Source organism: Hippichthys cyanospilos, chromosome 11 (genome assembly GCF_059441005.1).
Source record: "Hippichthys cyanospilos isolate Australia breed blue-spotted pipefish chromosome 11, RoL_Hcya_1.0, whole genome shotgun sequence".
In the NCBI taxonomy this organism is placed as follows: Eukaryota; Metazoa; Chordata; class Actinopteri; order Syngnathiformes; family Syngnathidae; genus Hippichthys; species Hippichthys cyanospilos.
Genome location: NC_142379.1, coordinates 1682779 through 1706841, shown reverse-complemented (window position 1 = coordinate 1706841; position 24063 = coordinate 1682779). Strand labels below are relative to the sequence as shown.

Below are 24063 nucleotides of genomic sequence, written 5' to 3'. Positions count from 1 at the left end.
TTGCGACCTGAGGGCTGATCATCTGGATCAAAGAATTTTCTCAGAATTAAAAATAAGAATGAAGTAGAGCTCGCTCAATGGACGCTACGTGTTACAAATCTAATGCGCGGTCTGGCTCGACAGGCTACGTCAGTGCCCATTGCTATGGTGAGCAGCGAGAATGGGAACGGCACCTTTTTAATTAGATGGAGTAGGAGCAGCAGCCAAGGAGATGGGAGGTGGTGCGCTGCGGCATGTGGTTTTGATGTTACAAAGGCGGCCTCGGCGGCGCGCAGGGGGAACAAGGTGTTGACTTATTAGGTGAAGTAAGAGGTGCGGGGAAAATGTTATGTGTGGGTTCTGCGCGGTCGGGATACAGTATGTGCCGGCTGGACATATGGGAAAGTCTTTTGTGGAGTTGATTGTTTTTCTTCAACGAGCTGGCTTTGTATGTCAACACTGACATAATACGTATCTCCCTTGTTTCCATGGCTGTCGGGTTTTGATATATTGTTCAGCCTTTCCTCACATGTACCGTATGTGTCCGCAGGTTTAGAAAAAAGGAGCCCAAATGAAGACAGCTGCCAAGGGTTTGGGGAAGTCCGCGATGGATCCTTTGCAACGTGACAGCTGGCGGATCAGAAGGATGGCGCTGACCTTGTACGTAGCCCTGGGGCTCATTTCGGTCCGTTCACCGGTGGTTCAAGGCACCCTGGATCTACAACTGGATGAGGAGCAACCGGCGGGAACCATCGTCGGCGACATAAGCGCAGGCCTGCCTCCCGGCATCACCGCAGCGCTCTATTTTATTTCCGACCACGAAGGCACCGGAGTGAGCACCGACTTGGACATCGACGAGAGCACGGGAATTATCAAGACAGCCAAGGTTCTAGATCGAGAACTGAGGGACAGGTACAACTTTATCGCCGTAACCATGACGGGTGTGACGGTGGAGGTAACCATCAAGGTGAATGACATAAATGACCACGGGCCGAAGTTTCCAAAAAAACACGCTACCTTCAGAATCCCCGAGCAGACGGCAATCGGCACCAGGTTTCCCCTTGACCCGGCGGCGGATGCGGATGGAGGTCACTTCACCACGCAGGGTTACCTCATTAAGGATGGAAACATTGGCCAGGCCTTCACCTTGGAAACGAGGAGGGGAAGTAACGAAGTCCTCTATCTGGACTTGGTGGTCAATGCTGTTCTGGACAGGGAGAAAAGGTCCAGCTACACTTTGTCCCTGGAGGGCTTCGATGGGGGTTCCCCTCAAAGAACCGATCAAATGACCTTAGATATCATCGTCCAGGACATTAACGACAACGCTCCTGTGTTTAACCAGAGCCGCTACCACGCCATCATATCTGAAAACCTGCAACCCGGAAACAACATCTTGCAGGTGTTTGCCACAGACGCCGACGAGGGAGACAACGGCATGGTGACGTACGACATCAACAGGCGACAAAGCGACCCGGATCGTTACTTTGTTATCGAGCCCCGCTCGGGGATCATCACCCTCAACAAGCCCCTGGACTTTGAGATGAGGCGAGTCCACGAACTGGTGGTGCAGGCCCAAGACAACGCCACGCACCCTGAGGTGACCAACGCCTTTGTCACCATCCACGTCCGAGACTACAACGACAACCAGCCCACCATGACCATCATCTTTCTAAGCGAGGACGGCTCTCCTCAAATCTCCGAGGGCGCGCAGCCGGGACAGTACGTGGCCCGAATCTCCGTCACCGACCCGGACTACGGCGAGTACGCCAACGTCAACGTGTCGCTGGAGGGCGGGGATGGCAAATTCGGTCTGACGACCAAAGACAGTATCATCTATCTGATCTGCGTGGATCAGATTCTCGATCGGGAGGAAAGAGATGTTTACGACTTGAGGGTGATGGCAACCGACTCCGGCACGCCTCCCCTCCGGGCCGAATCTTCCTTCACAATCGAGGTGACCGACGTCAACGACAACCCGCCGCTGTTCGACCAAACGGTCTATCGGCAGATTATCCCGGAGGTGGTGTTTCCCGGGAGTTTCGTCTTGCAGGTTACCGCCCGAGATAAAGACCAGGGGCCCAACGGGGACATTAGCTACAGCATCCTTCGGGATAAAGGAGCCTTTGCAGATTGGTTCAGCATAGACGCCGTCACGGGGATTATCACCACTCTGTCCCAGCTGGATTACGAAAAGAACCCCAACCCCAGCATCACCGTAATGGCCGCCGACGGAGGGAGACCGTCGCTGTCGTCCACCGCGGTGGTCAACATCGTACTTCAGGATATTAACGACAACGAGCCCGTCTTCGAGACCAACTTCTACAATGTCTCCATCAATGAGGACACAGCTCCGGGGACGTGCATCTTGGAGGTAAGACAAGATTTCTTTATCGGCGTCCGACGCGAATTATAACCGGAGGGGATGTTTGTCAGAACTCCTGTCTTCAGGGTTTCGGGCCAAAATGAGAAGCTTTAGTTCCATCCCGCAAGTTTCCTGGTTGCAAAGTTCTCAGGCGATTCCATTTTTCAATTCCAGGTTTTTATTTCCAAAAACTCTTCCCGGTGAAAGAAGTGCCACTTCGATTACAAAAGGCTTCCTAATGAATGTGGTTGAGTGCGGAAAAAAAAATGCAAAGCAAACCTGAAGTTCAGGCACTTTAAACACTCAAAGGAGACTTGAGATTCATTTTATTCATACGTACCGTCTTCTTGAGCGCACACGTTTTTTTTTTCCCCTTACAAACTGAATCTTTCATGGATCAAAGACTTGGATAGTGAGTGCAGCAGAGACAGAGGGCTCAGCAGACGGGCTCTCGGCCCAAGGTTTGGCCTTGGGGAGAGGGAGGGTAGCAGGGAGACGCGGGGCCTCACCGCGACTCCTGGCTCCTGCGCAGAAATAGAAGCTACGAGGGCTTTCTTGTGTGAGGTCCCCTTAATTATAAATCACAGGAACCGCAAGGATGATGGGAGATGGGAACAAACTGACATTGATTATAGAATTTGGAGCGCGAAGCAAGGAATAGTTAAAAATGTGTGTTTTGGAGAAATCCCAGCACGGGTTGGAGCCCGCGTCGATGAAAATATCTGCAGAGCCGCTCGTAGTTATCTCGCCAGGAAGGACATTTTCCTTCCTCCGCATTTCCTTCAGCATATCACAACTTGTCCGTTCACCCGCGCTGTCCAAGTATTTGTCCGAGTACGAGGAGGTCCTCCAAAACCGGCTTTCTCCAGACCCTCTCGGGTTGTTGGCCGGGTGTGTGAGAACAGACTGCCTGGACTCGGGGGGCCTGTTGGAAAGCCAAACTTCTTAGCCAGACATGAAATAGCCTCCTTTGTCATCACACAAACATTGTTCAAACGCTTGAATATGCCTATTGTGATTGACTATTTCAAGTGGTTTCTTTGTTTAGCCTCCACAGGTCCCCCAAGCGCAGCAGTTAACAATTATCTCTCCGTGTTTTGCCAATTACCCCCCTCCCTCCCTTTTTTTTGTGGAAAACGCTACATGGTGACTATTGGTTAGCATCAACTCTAAACTTTGACGTTCTTTGGGTACAATGGCTTTCTCTTAATATTCCAAAATATGAATGCTTGGTTCATCGAAGATTCGCCACTGCCCATGAGTGATGCGTTTTCGCAAAATGTCTGAAAAATTAAAATTGAGAAAATTAATTACCTAATTCTCGATCTAATTCCCTTCAAAATTGTATATAATGCATGAAAGAACAGTACCTCAAAATTGACGGTTACAGCAGTTTAAATGTTGAAATCCCTAGTTTTCACCTTTCAAATGTCCCTAGCAACCAATACCTTAGGAAAAAGATACTTTCATGGCGGTGGACCACCACGGTAAAGTAAATTCCATTGGCCGCTTTGGCCATTTATTCAAGTCATTTGAGAAATCGCGCTTGAGACGAGAAACTACGGGTCGGCGACTTGGGATGTGTTGGCTAGCTTGTCGGATTGCAAACACCTTAGCGACGCTGCGCATTGTGTCCTAATCTCTTATTTTCATACACTTGAATTACAGTTTGAAACTTGCGGCTGCTGGGAAACGAAAGTGGAGACCTCAAGGAGGTTGTTTTTGTAGGAATCCCAAAATGGAAAACTGTAGAAAATGTGTCTTTTCGGCAATAACTCAAAACTAATCTCTTCGACGTAAGCCTGGTTCTGTGAAAACACATCACATATGAATGAGCGTGACAATATTTGCCCTGCGATTGGCTCGCCACCAGTCGACAATGTTCTCTCACCCAAAGTCAGGTTCCAGCTCACCCGCAACCCGAGTCGAACAAAGCGTTATAAAAAAAAAGAATGGATAGTAGAAAAGACGACTAAAAATAAAATCCAAACCCCGTTAACAGCCACCGGTTCTTGTAATTCGATCTATGCAAAGAAAATAGGTCATCTCTGGAGAGGAAATCAAATCTGACGCGCAAAACATGATTTGAAAAACCACATGACGCATCTATAAGCCAATACCAATTCCAGTCTTCAGTATAAGTTCCATTACAGTGTCCTCTGGATGGCGTGCAAGTTAAATATAACTCACTGTCACTTTCACTTTATGTATCAATCGTACTCAGCGGATTGTAACTTCTGTTTCAATCCAACGCAGCTTGTATTCATCACAAATGTGACAAGCTCTCTTCGAAAAATACAAAGCGGACACGATCCAATTAAAATAACAACCGGTACGCGATAATACGGTTTAATTGCGCTCGGAGTCTCGACGTTGATGTCAAGACGAGCCGACGCGCCAGACTCTTGTGAAGGAATAGCGAGCCAGTAGGAATTCCTTTTAAATATGGCTGCTACTTGTTGCATGTCCAAGATTTATTGGGACTTGGTCTCGCGTTGTAGCGCTATTTTAAACTTTGGCCTTAATGAAATGGAAAGTCTTACAAAGGTAAAAGCTAGCATGATAAACTGAAGCAAGCCTTGGACATGCGCCGCGGCGCGTCAAATTTTAATGTTCTTCAGGTTTTTACGCTAACATAGCCAGATAGCAATCTGAGACGAGAAAAAAGCTGGTGGTAAATTTACATTATGCCCTGTGATCAGGTGATCTTTTCAAAGAGAATGCTGCGAATGCAAGACCCACAAAAGCAGGTCCGCGGGGATTTTCCATTTTGCTTTGGTAACATTTTGAAACCGCTATTAAAGTAGTCCATGCTGGCTTTTAGATGACTTTGCCATCACTTCCCTCGCATGTTATTCTACTTTCCAAGTCATGACGCAAGGACTGGTGCGTTGCTTAGGTCGGGGACTCATTTACACCTTACTTTATCACGGTTTCTCAGTTGAGAATTGTCCTGCTGTCTGCATGGCGCCCCCAGTAATGGCGGCGGCGGTTGAGAGGGGGTTCTCAGGGTGATTGAAAGGGAAATGAGCCCTGACGAGTGCTGCCGTGAGTGGCAGGCGACGCAAGCAAGCGGGAGGGGGTCGGGGCCCCACCTTGTCTGTATGTCCGTCAGTCTCGCTCAAAGCTCTTAACTGATCTCAAATCATATCTCCTCCGTCAGGTTTGAAATAGGACTGCATCTATAGAATATTTCGGTATTTGGATATTCTGCTGAAAATTCTAGAGTCATCAGGTATTGGGATAAAAAAAGAAAATGTGTATTTGGTTTGGTTAAAGCATCATGAACACAAAGGAAAATAAAACACATTTTTAATTATTTTTTTTTCCCTTTCCCAACATGTGGAATGTTGGGAATCATCCCTAGGGCGAAATAAACGTGCTTGTGAATGTAAAATGTTAAAGCTCTAAATATGAAATCTCCCAAATCTCCCATTCGAAATGAATGGCACGTTTTGGGGTATAAAATGAGGAATTTGGGAAAAACGATAAACATTTGGAATACCAAAAGTATAACCACCCCTCACATGAACATTTGCAACATGTTGAAATCGAAATGCCAGGAATTGGATAAATTGGAATTGAGTTGAAACATGTCAAAAAAGTACGATAGACGATTCAATGGGCTGTTTATCACGGTGACATTCCACCATAGCAACTTGAGGCCCTTTGTGACGTCAAATGCCGACGTCACATCAGGTTTGACGTCCCATCCGCCGATAACGCCGCACACGCTTAGATAACCCTAAGTCCTTTGTTCAAAAATTTCCTGCATTTTGAACGACTATGATCTCATATAATGAACCGCCTCTTGCAAGCCAAAGTTTTTAAAGATGTATTGATGTACGCTGCCGCTCAAACACATCTATTATTTGGGTTGGAATCTTGAAAGGCAGAGTTGAAAGTGCCTGATGAAGGGGCACTCTCACGTCTGCTTTTCCTGCCAGATGACAGTGGCTACTTTATGGAAGAACAAAAGAATACTCTGCAGTACTGTGCACAGGGTGATTCTTTGAGGTAAGTGGCGAGCAGAATCCTGTCTTGAAATGGCTAGGTTTTTCGGGGGCTATTCAGTCTCAGGTCTCTGTCCTATTGGCCCAACGGACATTAGTTACCATGGTGAACATGGCAGAGTGAGGGTGCTATAGTAATACCTATTCCCCTGCAATATTTAGAATCCATAACAGGGGTGCTCAACTTTTTTTTCAATGATGCATCCCCTTGCTCAATATTTTTTCAACTTAGTACTCCTGATAGGTCCCTTGATTCCTTTTAGCGCTGCTCCATCTAGTGGATTCATAACGCAACCCCAGCCACTACTGTAGCTTCTATTCTATGCGCGTTATAATGTGGCGGAACTTATGTATGAAAACAATTTCAAAATAGGCCATGTATTGAAGGTGCACCTTATAACCTGGTGCGCCTTATAGTGTGGAAAATATGGTCATAAATTTACCTTTTTCTTTGTTAGATAGTCATCATTTTTTACACAAATTAATCTGTGCATACCAGACTGTTTTATCTTCTTGAACAAACAAGATTTTTCAAAACTGCAGTAGCTATTAGTAAGAATGCTTTTTTCAAAAGTGATCAGTAGGAACGGCAACTGTATGACTTGAGTCATTTACAGCTACAGTATTAAAATGTTATTGGAAAGTCATCCAATGACTCTCGCCAACCAATATGAGTTGATTGTGTTGCTAATGCTACTAGATGGTAGTGCTGCTAGGAACGGCCGCTAATTGTTAGCAACAGGTGCAGTATCATACGATGCCGGCGTAATTATCAATATTAGCCAAGTCAGCCGTTACGCAATGACTTGTTGCCGGGTTCTACTTCAAAATAAAAGCACAGCAAGGCTTTGATGTCCATATTTAATTTGGGAAGATAAGCTTTATTTTGAAGTCTTCTCCCTCTTTTTGCAGTGTGTTACGCTCCAGCTAGCATGAACACTTGTTGCTGCGATTAGCTTGTCTTCTTCCTGACTTCTCCCTCATTTCGATCGGAGGTTGAAAAAAAATCCTTGAATATGTTTTTAAATCCACATATTCAAAATATTCAAGGACTCGTTTTCCCCTTGTATCTATGGATCGCATATGAAAAATTATTGCCGTATTAGCCCGTCTTCCACTTTGTGTTTGGTGTTTGAGCTCGACGACAGCATCTTTCAGCATTCACGCGTCATTTTTCAGCCTCTTTTGGTTGGCTGGGCTCCCGCAACAAGTAGCAAGCGGCCACGGCGTAATGCTTCCTCCAGTACCGTTTAATCTCACTCCGCGCGCTCCGCTTTCCTCAGAGAGTCGTCGAATGCCAGCATTGCTTCGTTACATCTTCATGTACGTCCGCTCTGGAATGCATCCACCTTAAAAGGGGGGGAGGGAGGGAGGGAGGGAGGGAGGAACCCTCTCTCCCTCGCTTGAGCATGCGGGATTTGCATAAGAAACGGATCCGGGTTTTTCTTTGCGTTTCTGCCCCTCTATAGAATCATTCTCATCAATGTTTCAGTTGCTGCTTATACGGCAACTTGGCCGTATGCGAGGAAGCGCTGGAGCTGCCAAAGGGCCGCGTTGAATCCAATGATTCGGTGACTGAAAGGCAAACGGCGAACGCTCAGCTGCATTCTTAACATTCACTCTTTTCCTCCCGCCGACGGACTTGGCTGCCTTTTTGGAATGGAAAGGTCTTCCCAAGTAGCCAAAGGATTTTTCTTTTGGTGTGTACAAACGGGAAGAGGCTGCAGAATTGGTATTTTTTGCACGGAAAGCGTGTCATCAATTCTCAGCAGATGTTTTGCGTGAAGAATTTGCAACAAACAAAACACTCGCTGGCCCGTTTTCCCGCCAGCTTGGACGGCGTCCCCCCGGAGAGACGAGCTGACGCTGCGCTTGTTCTCCTGCGTTTCTCTTTCCCCTTCTGCTCCTCTGCGGTATTACACTCAATACAGCCTCGCGGTCGGGAAAGTGGATGTGCTATTTCATGTTTTGGAAAATCTAATACTTTCGCCGGCTTTTGCCGGGGCACCGACACGACCTTTGACCCCCGTGCACATTTGGCCGGCGCGCCGACCTCTAGGTCAAACTTCCTCAGGGACGTGCGGGGTAGGGGTGTCACTGACTTCCAAATATTTATTAAACGCATGAAAGAATTATTTTTCTGTTATGCCAGAACGGTTCTGAACAGCCGTGCCAAATTGATTTATGGATCCGGCGTGGAGGCAGAACGCCGTTTTAGAGTAATCGTTAGCGCCCTTGCCCTACGGTCAGGACTTTTGAGTTTGAAATTTGAATCTACTGAACAGGACCCGGCAAAATCCATCCATCCATTTTCTATAGCCTATCATACTCACTAGGGTTGCAGGCTTGCTGGTGCCTATCCCAGCCGATCGCAGGGCCCGATCACACAAAGACAATTTAGAGTGCCAGGACCCGGCAAAACCTCCTAGCGTCCACGGGGCAAAACAAACGTGGGAGATGATCCGGAGGGAGAGTCGGCCTCTGGCCAAAGTTCCCGACGAAACAGCTGGACTCAGCTGTTGCTCCGTCTTTGGACCTCTTACAAGGGTGGGATCACTATCGGAGACGAGGAGGAAAACCCTCGTCTCCGCTCGACTCCAGACGTGTTATCTCGCCCGGCTTCCTTTCCCACATCGTCCCGTCCCGTCATTTCCTCCCTCTGGAGCGCCGTCGTGCGAAGCGGAGCAGGTGAATGCGTCTCCCCGTAGGAAACGTGACGGGATACGAGGTCCCAGGCGGACCCCGCCTCGGTTTATCCAATTTGATAACGCCGGGTGAAGTCAGGCCGCAGGTGTTTGCTACTTCATCCAGTCCAGACTTCATCATTCACTCCGCGTCCCTCCTCCACTCGGGACGGCCGAGCGAGGCCGACGGGCTCTCGGCGGCGGCCGCCAGCCGGGCCTTCTGTTCTCACTGGCCCCTTCGCGCTTTGGCACTCGCCGGACGAGCCGGGCATCGGGAAGCATCATCTGCTCGGCGCGGCCGTTCGGTTCCTGAGTGAATCTGGGCTAAATCATCCGTGCGCCTCCCAGCTGTCCACCAGACTGGAGAGCGGACGCCGGCTGACGGCTTGCCAGGTCGCCAGGGGGAACTTGACCCCGTCCTCACGAAACAAAACTTGAAGGCGTATCGCAGGACAGCGCGGTCCTCGGCAAACTTTTCAAAGTTTGAACGCCAAACGATAAGTGCTTGAAGAATACGGGCATTATATTGCTCAGTGAACTTAGCCTTTTTCTTGAATCGTGGCTTTTTTTTTTTTTTGAAGGCCTAGACGGTGATTCTAAAATGGAGGTAGAAGTACCCCTGGGGGTACATGGAGGCCCTCAAGGAAGTATTTGACTTTTAACAGGGTTCCTGCAGGCATTAGAGAATCTAATTGTATGCTTTTTAATGTGTAAGGACTGGTACAGTTTTCTTTCCAAATTAAGAGCAAAGTAACTGGAACATGAATCAATGTTTTGCTAAATTGTGTTCTAGAGACTTCTTTGAAAATTTTGCAAGCCTTTATATTGTTACGACTGTCATTAGTGATAGAATTTTTCTGGCAAACAGGCTAGAAATTTATGAAATGGTGCGTTATTGATCAGCCAAGTACTTCCTGACCAGTGCAAGTCATTTTTGACTGCAAAGAAAAAATACTGACTGATGACGCTACATTTGTAGCGTTATTTTTTCCGCTACTCCAGAAGATAGATCTGGAAAATTACGTCACTCATGACAACGCACATTTGTGTAAAATTTCGCAAAGTTTCGGCATACAATGTTTTGCAAAGGAGTCGCCATAACACAATTTCACAATAAATTGATTTGTGTTGCAATTAATTTGCTTTAAATTTGAAAAGAAAATGTAGCATTAAAGCTACTGCAGAACATCTAAAAATATTAATGTTACTGCAGCAGCATAATCTTCCATTTTTTTTTTTTGCAATAACATCTGGAGCCCGGGCGAGACATGATTTCCGTTGAAAAAACGATTTCTAATTCCGTCTTTAGCCTATGTCGGTGACAAACTGCGGCATATCCCGACTTAAGTCCAAAATTGGGCGACTGAGACGGTAGCGCTGTCATTTGCATTAATTACAAAATGGCTGCTTCCAAGAAAAGCATGTGCTACGCACACACCCCGAAATATCCTAACCACCCAGAAAATGATCCCCGCATCCAAATCGCGAGTGTTTACAAGGAATGCTTCGCTGGCGTCTGCCAGCCACTTCAGCACCCCCCCCCCCCCCCCCTTTTTTTTTTTTAACTTCACCACGCCGTTTGAAATGCTAAGCTAGCTCTGCGTTCAGTCACACATTCTATTTGGACTCGACTAATTGGATCCAGTCGGTCTGATTACGCCAAAAGGATGAGCGCTAATGTTTGGAAACGTTGCCGTTTTATCTGATAAATGGAAAACAGCTGCTCGGTAATAGATTGTCACTTGTCGTAGATCATGCGCAGACCTCCACCAAGGCCCATTTATCGTATTTTGGATCGGGGGTACGCCATTTGGAATACGCATATCTCGCATATGTCAACAATATGTCTTTGAGGTGTATGCCTTATTCATGGGGAAATTCGGAAACAAAATTGCAATTTCCACACACCTGTATCTATTTGTTTTCCTCTTCATGAAAAATAAGCTTGCATAATCGTGCTGATAACTGATTTTTTAAATTTTTTTGTAGTTAGATCAGTGGTTCTCAAATTTTTTTCGCAATGTGTTGTATTTTTTCAAAGTGCCCATAACTAGCGCGAAACATTTAACCCTACGAAAGAAAACAAAACAATGTGCTGTGATTTAATAAACTTTGGAACGTCATTTGTAGTTGAATCCCTCTTTTGTAGGTGTATTTTATTCAGTGACTTCAGGAAATAGATTTTTTTTTTCTGGCTGGTATGCCAGAAAATACATCAATAGATTTTTTTTTCACGTTCCAATTGATTTACTCTTAATTTGAAAAGAAAAATATACTCTTCCTGTTACAACATTAAATAAGTTTACTGTTACTTGAAAAAAAACTGTTAAAATTATGAGTGTCTCAATCCGATATTGATATTGAATACCAACATCATATCAGTCTAGTTATTTATGCCAAAAATTGCGTCACTTAAAAAATGCACAGCCATAGAAAACGTGACAAAACGAAGGCATACAAAATGTGGCAAAGTAGTCACAGTTAAACAATAGGGTTCTTCACGTTCCAATTGCTTTGCTCTTAATTTGAAAAGTACAGTATACTGTTTATCACAGTGTCGCGTTAGTTTACTGATACCTGAAGAAAAATTGTTAAAATTAGGCTCGTCTCGATCCAATGTAGATTTTGGATATTGGTCCGATATTAGACCAAAAAATGTTTTGATATGAGCAAGAAGTCCATTCAATTTTTGTTGCTCTCACATTCTGTTCTTCACACCATATATACCAAATACAAAATATACAATTCTGAAAGTCCTGAATTAAACTCTAATGCTTTATAATTTGTGTTTATCGATGTTTTATTGGGTCGTTTCTCATTATCCTTGAATTTGTCTTGTATCTATTTCATTCGTGTGGCGTACAGTCTCCTGTTGTTTGGAATGAATGACTCATATTTTTTCATACCTTCTGTTGCCGACTGTTGTTTTTTTTTTTTTTTTTTTAATCGTATCACTTGATCAAATCTCAGACCGTTTTATAAAAAAATAAATAAAAGGCCCTATCATCCCTGCAGATGTTGTATGGGATCGCTATCGGGATCGGAGGGTACTCTAGGGTGCAAATGAGAAAGTTGTATCCGGACACCCCTAGTTAAAGTCACGTCCCCCTCGAGGTGCCTTCACGCACCCCCCCCCCCCCCCCTCCCTGGAGAACCACAGGGCGAGATAATGCCTTCCCCGGAGGCAAAACGAGATCCCGGCGAGGCTTCAAAGATCTCCGCAGACCAGGAAGACGCGGCGAACCGCTCGGATGGTTTGCGGCCCGGCGACGCTCTACTTTTACATTTGGGTCGGCCGCCGTTGTCAGTTTGGTTTCAGACAGCGAGGCACCCGGGCCCTCCTCCGGTCCGCGTCTGAGGGCGCGGATCCTCTCCGGTGGTCCGGCCCCGCGCCGCCGCTTGCGTGTTTCCGAGCCATTACGATAACCCTCCTTGCGTCATATTGGTGAGGATCCAAGGTTGTCCGTCCTGTCGTGAGACGAAAGGAAAAATTCCCCTGGGGGCGGTGTTTAGCGGGAGGGGCTAATTACCACAAGGTTGCGTACTCCGTCGGTAGGGGCTAATTCGGCCCGGTGCCGGGGTGTTTATGTTTGGAGTTTCTTTTAACCCCGTGCAAATTTAGACTGTCGTGCAGCGGGGAACCCAGAGGCAGTTTGCGGAGCAGTGGGGCTCTGCTGTAATTAGGCAGCGCTTCTATGCCTCGCTCGAGATGTGTGATGTGGTATCAAAGCGGCCGAGCGGAGGGTGTGTGTGCGTGTGTATGCTAGAAGGCAAACTTTTTTTTTAGGCCCAAATGAATTCTCCAAGCGGATTCTTCCCGGATGGCCTCGGCGCTGTCGCCGGTGCGCGGACGCTAGCGGAAACGTTTACACACGTTTACAAAGCACACGTTGTTTTGGCGTCCCCTAGCTAAAGCGTAGCGCGACAACGACCCGGAGCGCTAGCCGTCGGATCCGAAAACGGATCTCGAGAACTACAACATTAGGTCCAAGTGGACGAGTGTTAATACCATATATAGGAGACTACAATAAGCGGTTTCATTCTGAGAAGAGACCAGACCGGTTTCAAGACCCAAGATCGTTCTCAAGAACTACAACATTAGATGAAGGTCAACGAGTATAAGTGCTGCATATTTAAGAATACGATAAATGGTTTGATTCCAAGATGAGACCGAGACCCTTAAAAAGTGGTCCTGAAACCAGACTCAAGGCCATGACTGGTCTTGAGAACTTCGAAGTTAGGTTAAGGTGAATAAGTTTGGTATATGCTGTATGAGAATGCACTAAGTGGTTTGAGTCCAGACCAGGAAAGTCTCTTAAAAAGTAGTTTTGAGACCACTCTCAAGCCCAAGACCAATCTTGAGAACTAGAACATGAGGCCGAGGCGAATATAAGTGTTAGTAATGACGTCTGGTCTACTTTTGTGGTCATTTGATCTGGAATCGGGTCTCAGGTTCTGACGGTACTCCTGCACGCCAAAATGACACTTTTTGAAAAATCGTAATCTCCTATTGGTGCAAACGTGAGGGCGAATGATTATCTTCTATACTTTATGTTCCCCGCAACTTGACCAGAGTTTACCCCACCCACTGGTCACCAGGGACAGGCCGCATCCCACCCATGACCCTAATTGGGACGAGCCCTTTAAATATTTGACGGACGGATGGATATCTCGATCTTCTGTGATTACGTACTACGGGGGATTTATTCCCTGCATGGACCAGAACGCTCAGGCCGGCTGCCCATCAGTTGTAGTTGTTGGCTCAAAAACCCGTACGCGGTTCCTTGACGTCAGCTCGCTGCGTCGTCTTCCTAAGTCTTTCCCGGGTCATTGTTTTGGCGCGCTCGTCGCCGACTTGAGCGCTATCATGCGCCGGGCGGCGATACAAAACAATCCCAACTCGGCACGACTGCAAAAACACGAGCTTGCGGGGTCCTCTGCAGATCTTCTGGTTTAATGCCCGTGGGCATCAATCGCTGTTTCCACTATCAACAACATGTTGCTTTGGTTCCTTGATTAGTTCAGACGCTAGAAATGGTGATTAATACGGCAATTTGTCTCCTGACTTGAAGGAATAACACAAGCTAATTGGGAAATGGCCGGTGGATGCAAAAATACCCGATTGCTGAGGTCGAAAGACCTGTTCCGGTGGCTGGGTTTCAACATCCAGGGTACAGGATGAAATTTTGACGGATAAATATCGAGCGCATCCTTTTTGTGCAGAAATTTGGATATGGGATTTTTTTAACATTGAACGGGGTAACTTTGAACAAAAAAAGACTTTTTCAATCACGCTGACATTGTATTATACAGTGCTTGTTGCTAGACGTTAGCGGCTGCTACAATGTTAGCGGCTAGCAGCGCTCAATTGCCATGTATAGGCTGGCAAGAGCCTTGACTGAAACACTTCCTGTTCCTACTGATCACTTTCTGATATTTTTTTACTCTGTTTTAGCCAGAAAAAACTCACCACTTTGGTGTTGACATGACTGTTTCATAAATCATATAGGGAGAGTAAAATATTCCTCTGGTATACACAGATTAAATGAGCTAAAAAATGGTATCTAAAATACCTGATTATTTGAAATAATTTGAGGTCATGTGAAAACCAAAATATACAATAGTATACACAGATTAAATACACTAAAAAATGGCATCTAAAATACCTGATTATTTGAAATAATTTGAGGTCATGTGAAAACCAAAATATATAATACTATACACAAATTAAATACACTAAAAATGGCATCTAAAATACCTGATTATTTGAAATAATTTGAGGTCATGTGAATACCAAAATATACAATAGTCTTACTGTACTGGCGCTGTAGCAGGTGAGAAATTTCAAACTTACATAATGTCATTTACTTTCCGTTTCCAACTCTACACAAGGGAACAGGATTTTTTTGCGCATGTTTTTCCATTTTTACATCTTCCTCTTGAATTTCTGGGCCAGTCCCTATCGTGAGAAGCGTGCGCATCACTGCCGCCACATCATCTTTCCAAACACAAATCCTGATTGGACAAAGATGCGTGAGTACAAGACAGGCGGCCGGTTTCATCATCTGGAGTATAACAAAGACTTTGATTAAAAATAAATACAGTATTCAGGCCCAGGCGGGCGGAGGAGGTAGTTGAGCTTGCCGGCTGATTTGGATGACGGGAAAAGGTCTCCTGGGCCGCCTCGTCTTCCGGGTGTGTGGTCTCCACAGCAAACACAAAATAGAGATGAATCGCACCTTCAATTAGCCCTTTTTTTTTTTTTTTTTCCCTTCGGGAGGAACAGCCGTCTTACCGGGTCGATTTGACCTGGTTTGGTTTGTTGGAATAAAAGTGCTGCAGATACATACATGGATTGAATGGTGATTTTACCTTTGAACCCGAGATTAAAAAACTTTGGTATCAGACATTAACATATACAATACTATACTATGGTGTTTCAAAATCCTGTATTTTTTTAATTTGTATTATTGGATAATTCAATTAGTTTATCTAATAATATGAAAATGATCAAAAAAGTCTGTATATACACTAATATATATATATATATATATATATATATATATATATATATATATATATGTATGACAATCTAAACAAATATGAATGAATGAACGAATGATAGCTTTATTTTGAACAACAAAGAACAAAAAATACAAAAAACAAACAAAAGAAACTGTTGAAACAACATTGGCTTAACATGTTCGAATATATACAGTACGTACATATGTAGAGAAATAAAAAAAAAAAAAAGAAAATTTCGAGTTATTTTGATCCAATTGCCTTGTTGGAAATCACATGATTTGTGCTGATCAGGATCACCTAAAGAAGATCGGACTTTTACATTTATTGAATTTTTAATTTTGCTCTAATATAATTTGAACGCATATACGCATAGGAAAGGAAGATCTGATAGCAATCAAATTGATGTGATTTTGCAAAACCTGGCTTATGACACGGAGATTAGTATCGAGTGATTGATGAAAATAATTTTTCCATTTTGGTCCATTTTGGTATTTCTACCAAAACAACCTCATTACCATCTCAATTTTCATTTCCCAGCAAGTCAAAGGTTTAAATTGTAATCAAAGTGTACTGAATCAAGGCATTAATAGACGATGCACACCTTAGGGAAAAAAAGAACGCTCTAAAACATTTGTTTCCGGTTCATTTTTGGAGACGTAAACCTAATTTTGTAAAAACACACCACATAATACGGTTTCCTTGGCATGTGGATTCTCCACCAAATTTAAGAGGAGATGATCCGGATTCAAACCAGATTAAGCTCCTCCCCTAAAATCTAGTAAAATAAACTCAACTTTCCTTGGCGGAGGTAACACAAAGACATAGAGGGCTAATGAAAAGCAGCGAAGGATGATAACGGTGGGAAAAGAGCGAGAAGGCGAGCAGATGCCGCCAGTGAAAAGGAGGCCATTAGCCCTCATGCGGCCGATGTGCGTGCTAAAGAGGCGTCCTGGCCGGGTTGGAGTGCTGCTGCGTTGCCATGGCGATGGCGGGAAACAGAAGGGCGGAGAGTTGCTTAAAGTAGAAACTGATTTTATAGGCTAATCATCGGGCCTGGACCGCCTGTTTTTTTTTTTTTTGTTTTTTCTGGGCGAGTAATTACCCGGCGCGGCGGTCAGCGAGTGCACCTTTCGCTATTTACTGTTTGCCGTCTCTCGGCATCATCAACAAATTTAGACGGATGGGCGTTGGCAAGTCGGAGAGGCAACTTTCAGTGGGAGAAGGTTGTGTTTATCTTGGCGACTCAACGCTTTGTAATCATGTGAATTTATACTGTTTATCAGCGGTTTCCAGGGCGACAGAAGACACACTCACGCATATGCTAATACCCGGCGATCAGCCATCGCCCCAAAAAAAAAAAAAAAGTGTTTTTGTCAGTCTGTTCCGAGGCGGCGTGGACGATAACGCATCCAAATGAAGCAGGTTGGAAAAAGATGGATGTGTATTTATGTGGAGTTTGACACCTTCCATCAGGTGGATGCGTACCGCAAGCACAGCCACCCATGTAGCTTCTATTCTATGCGCATTATAAAGCCCATCTATGAAAACAGTTTTTCAAAAGGCCATTCTTTGAAGGTGTACCACATAATTTAGTGCGGAAAATATGGTAGCAAATCCAATTTCGTGCTGTTTAACGACAAGGAGAGTACAGCTTTCTTTTCAAATTTAGAGCAAATGAACTGGAAAATGAGGCAACGTATTGCTATATTGTGTTATAGGGATTCCTTTGCCAAATTGTGTATTCCTGTAATTTGTAAAGTTTTATAGTGCATTGTGACTAGTGATGCAATTTTTGGGCAGGGATAACTAGACTGATATAATATCGATATCATAACTTATATTAGGCTGATATACAATTCTAATACCTGATAGATATTAGAATTAATTAATTAATTAGAGTTAACTTTTTCTGCTGGAGTTTCTTCATGTATCAGTAATTTAATGCTGTGGCAGAAACAGTGTCTTTTTCTTTTCAAATTAAGAGCAAATGAACTGGAACATCAACACATTAACTCCGACATTATTGCTTTAAGATTACAGAGTGATTATTAAGGGTTGCTAATGTGCGCAGAGCTCTGCATCAAAATTTGAAAATGATGTCCGGGGGTCACCGTGATAAAAGCGGCCCGAGGGCCCGTTTATGGCAACTCTGAATTCGGTTATCGGTCGTAATTCACAATATTCTTCCTCTCGAGACGCTTCCTTGGCCTGCAGCGGTGGAATAAAACACTTATGCGGAGATTCGAGAGGATTGTAAAGACAACGCAAACTAGCATTTTCCCAGAGAACGGGAAAGATCAAATGTTCGGCGGGATCACTTTCCAAAGTGGAACGTTTGGATCCAAACGCGGGATCCTGGCCGCTTCTCCCGCAGGAGACGTCTGAGCGGAGACCGGGCCGAAACCCGGCGCGCGGTAGAAGCGCCTTTTGGATCGGACGAGGAAATGACGCCTCGATCAAAGTAGATCCATACGCTGAGACGTGGCGTGACTCAATCATCTTATTTTAGCCCGCGTGTCAATGGAGCGCCGGTAGAAAAATGTTAGCGGCGTGCCTGACCTTGCTGCGCGGAGGGTTCCGGGCTCCGCCGTCCAAATTTGTACGCGGGCGGCCAAACGTAGCGGGCGAGTTCAGCGAGAGGTCGCGAATGGCGTCCGCGAGCCGTGCTGCGAGGCGCTCGGAAAAAACACCTTTCCATTTTCCAAAGAAATCTTTTTGACCGGCAAGCATTCAGTTGTACTTGTATTTACAAATATGTTCAAATACGTGTTTGAATTTATTGAAATATGTTCTGTCGTACTTGCAGACATGAACGCTTTTGCAAGTGCATTTGACTGCTTTTGCAAGTACTTTTGAACATTTTTGAAAGTACAGTATGTTTACAAGATTTTGCAAGTACTTTTGAACGTTTTTGCAAGTACTTTTGAACGTTTTTGCAAGTACATTTGAACGCTTTTTCAAGTAATTTTGAACGCTTTTGTGAGTAAATTTGACTGCTTTTGCAAGTACTTTTGAACGTTTTTCAAAGTACAGTATTTTTAAAAGTTTTTGCAAGTACTTTTAAATGTTTTTGCAAGTACTTTTGAACGTTTTTGCAAGTACATTTGAACGCTTTTTCAAGTAATTTTGAACGCTTTTGCGAGTACATTTGACTGCTTTTGCAAGTACTTTTGAACGTTTTTCAAAGTACAGTATGTTTAAAAGTTTTTGCAAGTACTTTTAAATGTTTTTGCAAGTACTTTTGAACGTTTTTTGAAAGTACAGTATGTTTACAAGATTTTGCAAGTACTTTTGAACTCCAAGTATGCTCAAACGTTTTTTAAGTACGCGTGAAACTTTTTGCTCGCATGTTTGAATGTTTTTGCAAGTACGATCGTAGAAGTATCTTATGATGTATTAAAATATATTCTAATGTAGTTAGTAGTAGTTAGTGTGAACATTTTTGCTAATGCGGCGCCCCATTTCCGTCAAATGTGGCTCAAACTGGTGTAAATTTTCAGAAGTGTCCATTTAAACAATTAGGTCCAACAATGAGGACAAACTTTTCTTTCCGGCTAACGGAAGCACGTGTTCCGATATCCCGGTTCCTTCGTGACGATGAAGTCAAAATTCGGAAGACTTATTTTGTCAGCGGACGGCTGCGATAGACGCGGCAATGGAAACGTCCCCGGCAGAGGTAATAAGGCCGCCGACGCCAAGTCGTTGCCTCGAATCCAAACAAAGCCGCGGGCCAAATGTTAAGCGATACTCCATAGTCGCGGATAAGCCGAATCAAAAGGAACGTTTGGAGACGCGTCCCAACGCAAAGGCGCTCGGCCCGGCCTCATTCAGTCACCCAATGTTGTTTTAGGGCGTCCCGCGGGAATTTTTTGCAGCGGCCACATCCTGGTCTGCTTTCGGGCCGCGTCTGAAGGGGAAATGAAGAATGATCTCCCCGGGGTCACGGGTCACGGTTATGGTAATAAGCGAAGGGGAACGACGCACTTCCAAAAACGGTCCCGCCGGAGCCTTTTTTTTGAGTCGCGGCGACAACTGCTGCGAAAACAGCGGCTCGTAAACCATACTCAAGTAGGTCAGCTTCAGATGCTTTCCGTCGGACTTTCGACTGGGAATTGGGAAACGTGTTTGACGTTATTGCATGGGCTCACCAATCCATGTGTGATTTTTAGCCCTGTCGCAACCGCCAAGTATTAAATGTTACTTGTGACTTTTCCTTCCTGCGCTGCTTTGTCTCATTGAAACACGTTCATCACGATAATTAATACTTGAACGGAGTATTTTCTTTTGTCTCGTAATACCGTATTTTCCACACTATAAGGCGCACCGGATTATAAGGCGCACCCCCAATTAATGACATATTTTAAAACTTTTCCATATATAAGGCGCACCGGATTATAAGGCGCAACATCAATTAATGACATATTTTACAACCTTTTCAATCACAATATAGTAATACTCAAAGTAATAATAATAACTCAAATAATAACTCTAAACTCTCAATAGCATAACTCAACGGCAATATGAGCAACCTTGTTCAACTGTAAACACACAAAAGAAACTGGTAAAGCTTACTTTGATCCGTATATAAGGCGCACCTGATTATAAGGCGCACCACCAGCTTTTGAAAAAAAATTAAGGCTTTTAGCTGCGCCTTATAGTGCGGAAAATATGGTAACACTTTTGTTAAAAAGTGGTCAAAAATCTAGTTTAATTCTGCTAAAGTGTCCGAAATGAGATTTGCAACTTAACGGGGTTAAACTGAGATATTTATTGACCTTGTGCTTCATAATGCAGTTCACGGGTCAATTAGACCCGGGTGTTGTTCAACCACCTAAAGACAGGAAAAAAGAATCAGTTTGACATGGTCGACTGTGTGAAAGTTAATTATGCAGACGTTTCTTAGCGATAAACTATGTATAACGGCTCAATTTGATCAGTAATATGACGGTTATACTGACATAGCCTTAAGCTGTTATTGATTTTTTTTTTTTTTTGCGTTAACCCTCCTGATGTGTTTTTTTTGAATGATTATTTTATAACTTTTGACTTATTATGAATTGCAATAACATAGTTTCTGACTCAAAACTGTAAAGAAAAAAAACCCTTAAAATACCATTTATTAACTTGCAAATATGCGATATTCAAGCTGACATGGTCTCCTGTGTACGTTAATTATGCAGCCGTTTCTTAGTTGAATAAGTGTACTTTATAATGGGCCAATTTGACCCGTTACCTGAAGGTTAATGTGAATTAGCCTTTAGCTTGTAATTGTGATTTATAAATTAACCCCCCTGATATTGCAATTCCTGAAAATGAACATAATACAGTTCCTGGGTCAATTTGACCCGGGCTCCAAAACTGAAAGAACCAAAAAAAAAAAAAAACAGTATACGATTGATAACTTTCAAATGGTCTACTGTGTATATGTTAAAGATGCAGACTTTTCTTACCAAATAACTTTTTAATGGGTCGATTTGACCCGTTATGTGAGGGTTAGTGACATAACCTTTAGCTTGTAATTGAGTTTTATGAACGAACCCCCCTAATGCAGTATGTTCTTTTTCAGGAAATGCAATCATATTGATCCTGAATCAATTTGACTCCAGTCCTCATGTAATCCACCATAATGTCAGAACCTGAAAAAAAATCCTGGGTTAAACTGACCTTTTTTTTTTTTTTTTAACACAAAACCAGTTTGATCACTCCTGTGTTGTGGCTGTAAAGTTCATCGCTGCTTCACTCTCACTAATAAGCTCATTAAAGCGACCCTCAAAAGGCCGAGCGGCGGGGGCGGGAGGTGAACGCTGCCCCCCCCCCCCACCGGGGATTAAGTTGGCCACGTCACGGGGATCCAACTCTGGCATGGCGGGACGGCGTTAGGTTAGTTTCCGATCCTCCGCTTAAACCCGCCACTCTTTAGATGTGGCCTGGAGAGGGGGAGGCGGAGGAAAGGAGGGGGGGGGGGGGGGCAGTGGAAAGGAACACCGAAGCCATGATGAGTGGATGTGGATGACAGGGAGGAAATTGCCAGTTCTTCCAGAAAAAGTAACCAAAATCACTCATGGCTTTGGAATCTTCACTACCTCCCCACTTTTGTGATTGTGTGTGTACCCTAATTCCCCAAATATGAAATGTAACTTAAAAATAAGTCACATAAACCGAGCTTTGAGCACACGTGCATTTTTATAGAGGACGGAAATCATTTAGCTGTTAGCGTCCGACGCCTATTGCAGCTAACAGCAGTTAGCTGAAGTTGTTACGGCATTATTTTCAATAAAAGAAGCGAGCGGACCGAACCACCGTGCGAGTCCATCCTTAGATGCTTATTTATGGCAAAATGATTGATTGACGGGATTTGGTCACCGCAGGGGCGAGAACCACCCCGGGTTCTTGACAGTCTTTTACGATTTGCCTGATCATCTTTATCAGAAAGCGGCTCTGGAGCAATTTTCTCAAAATAACTCAGAAATGGAACATAAAGTGTTATACCCCTTCTCAAAAAGAAGTCATTATAAATACATATTTGTCCACAGAAAAATAATCAACACAAAGCGTCCTTTTTTTAGATCCGTTCACAAAAATAAATCATTAACTTAATTATTAATAAACATTTGTTCATAAAAACAAATAAAAACTGTCAGACTTGTTCTCAAAAAGAAATTATTATAAAAAATTATTTGTCTTGTTTTGATTACAATAGAGATTTGATATAAAAAAGAAATAACTTAATTAATAATAAATATTTGTCCATAATAATAATCAACATCACGTGCCAGACCTGTTCTCAAAAATAAATAATCTAAATAAATATTTGTCCACAAAAATAATACAAGCGCAGCATCGCTATTAAAACCATTTCAAGTTTGCTTTCAGCGTTAGCATTAGCAGCTTTGACACACCTGAAGTTTGCGGTTACTATAAAATAGCCGCCCCGAAGGATTTCCTTTCAAAGTCCGGACTTCAATGGCCGACGGGACGTTTTACGAGCGATTTAGCGCTTTTCACGCTCCGCAAGTCCGGCGAGCTGGCCTAATTGGCGCTAACGGACGTCAGGCTACATGGGCGACCTTGCGGCGGCGTCGCCCATAAAGCTCGGGGCTAATCCGCCGCCTTTTTCAAGACCCCCTTTCACCCGCTGTTGCCGGGTGGCAAAAAAAATGCGGCGGGTGGGGTTTGCCCCGCCATGTGCGTGCGGGGAATAGCTAATGATGCTAGCCCGGCGTCCTCCGGGAAGTTTTGCTTTATGATGCTAAAGCGGAGGCGCGGAACCCCCGCGGCGCGCACGCATTGTGCGTCGATTGCCTCGACGTGCGCGATTAGCCGCTCGAAATGGACCCGTGGCGTCCCCCAACGGGGCCGGCGCTGACATCGGGGGGCCGCAAAAGGCCGTCGCATGCCTCTCACGGCTTCCTTTTCTTGTTGCTTCTTGGCCCGGATGGAAGGAAGTTTGCGAGCTGCATGACAAAATGGCCGACGGGGTTCCTTTCAATGCTTTTTTTTTTGTTTTTTCAAGGATCGCAACGGAGATGAAGTTGTAAACAATTTTCAGCCTCTCTCCGGATCGAGTAGCAATCGAATATCAAATTCAAGACCACAGAATTGTTTGTTTATTTATCTAAAAACTAATAACGAAACAAACAAAACTATAACTGCAATCAAAAACCCATTACACAAGACAAAATGGTAAGTCACCAAAGGTAAACAAGAAAAAAAAAAGCAAAAACATGACGAGTCGGCCATGAATAAAATAAAATAAATAATAATGAATAAATAAATAAATTAATACAAATCATTGCAAACGGAAGCCGTCACAAAAGAGGAAGCACAACTGCAAAAATCAAAAACAAAAAAAAAAAACAATCCAAAAGTAATTTCAAATCAAAACCGTTACTAAACATGAAGCACAATGGCAAAACCAAAAATCACAAACAAAACAAAAGATTTTAGTTTCTGATTCGGACTTAGGTGCCGCACACACAGAGGAAGTCAGCCATTTTGTCTTGAATCCGCCATTTTGCGACTTGCGAGATTGAATTTTCACGTTTGTTTTGATTTGTTTGGCAAAATCTGACGTTTTGCTCAAATCAAAGAACGTCGGCAGCTGTTTAGCTAACTTTGGCTGCACATGTGCCGCACGCGTCCGAAGCGGGTGTTCTCGTCTTTACTTAGCACCGAAAATCTCGACGCGAGAGTTAGCGTGCTTGCAGCCATGTTTTTTTTTTTTTCCTTTCATTTCCCTCTGTCGTGGATGTGGCTCAAACGCATCCTATCATCATCACGGTAGTAGAAGAAGAAAATGAAGATGGCGGTAAAGGAGGCGAGGGGAAGGGAAAGCGGGGGGGGGGGGGCACTCGGGGTGAATGGGAAACGGCGGGGGGAAAAAAGCAAAACGGAATAAAAATAGGCTCCCGGTGGTTCTGGCGTCTCGGCGCTAACCTCAGAGGCGCCACGCTCTCCGGCTTATCCGGCCCAGTCAAAAGGAAGGAGGGGCCGCGTCGGC

The 24063-nt window shown here is 44.2% G+C and overlaps 1 protein-coding gene across 1 annotated transcript in view; it reads left to right on the top strand.

The window, feature by feature from the left end:
* Positions 1-586: 586 nt before the first annotated feature.
* The window catches only part of LOC148415402 (protocadherin-16-like), an 82957-nt gene continuing 59480 nt past the window's right edge, over positions 587-24063 (top strand). Inside the window, exon 1 of the mRNA XM_088427757.1 lies at positions 587-2350. Within this exon, the coding sequence (XP_088283883.1) occupies positions 587-2350 (1764 nt within the window). The remainder of the gene's footprint in view (positions 2351-24063) is intronic.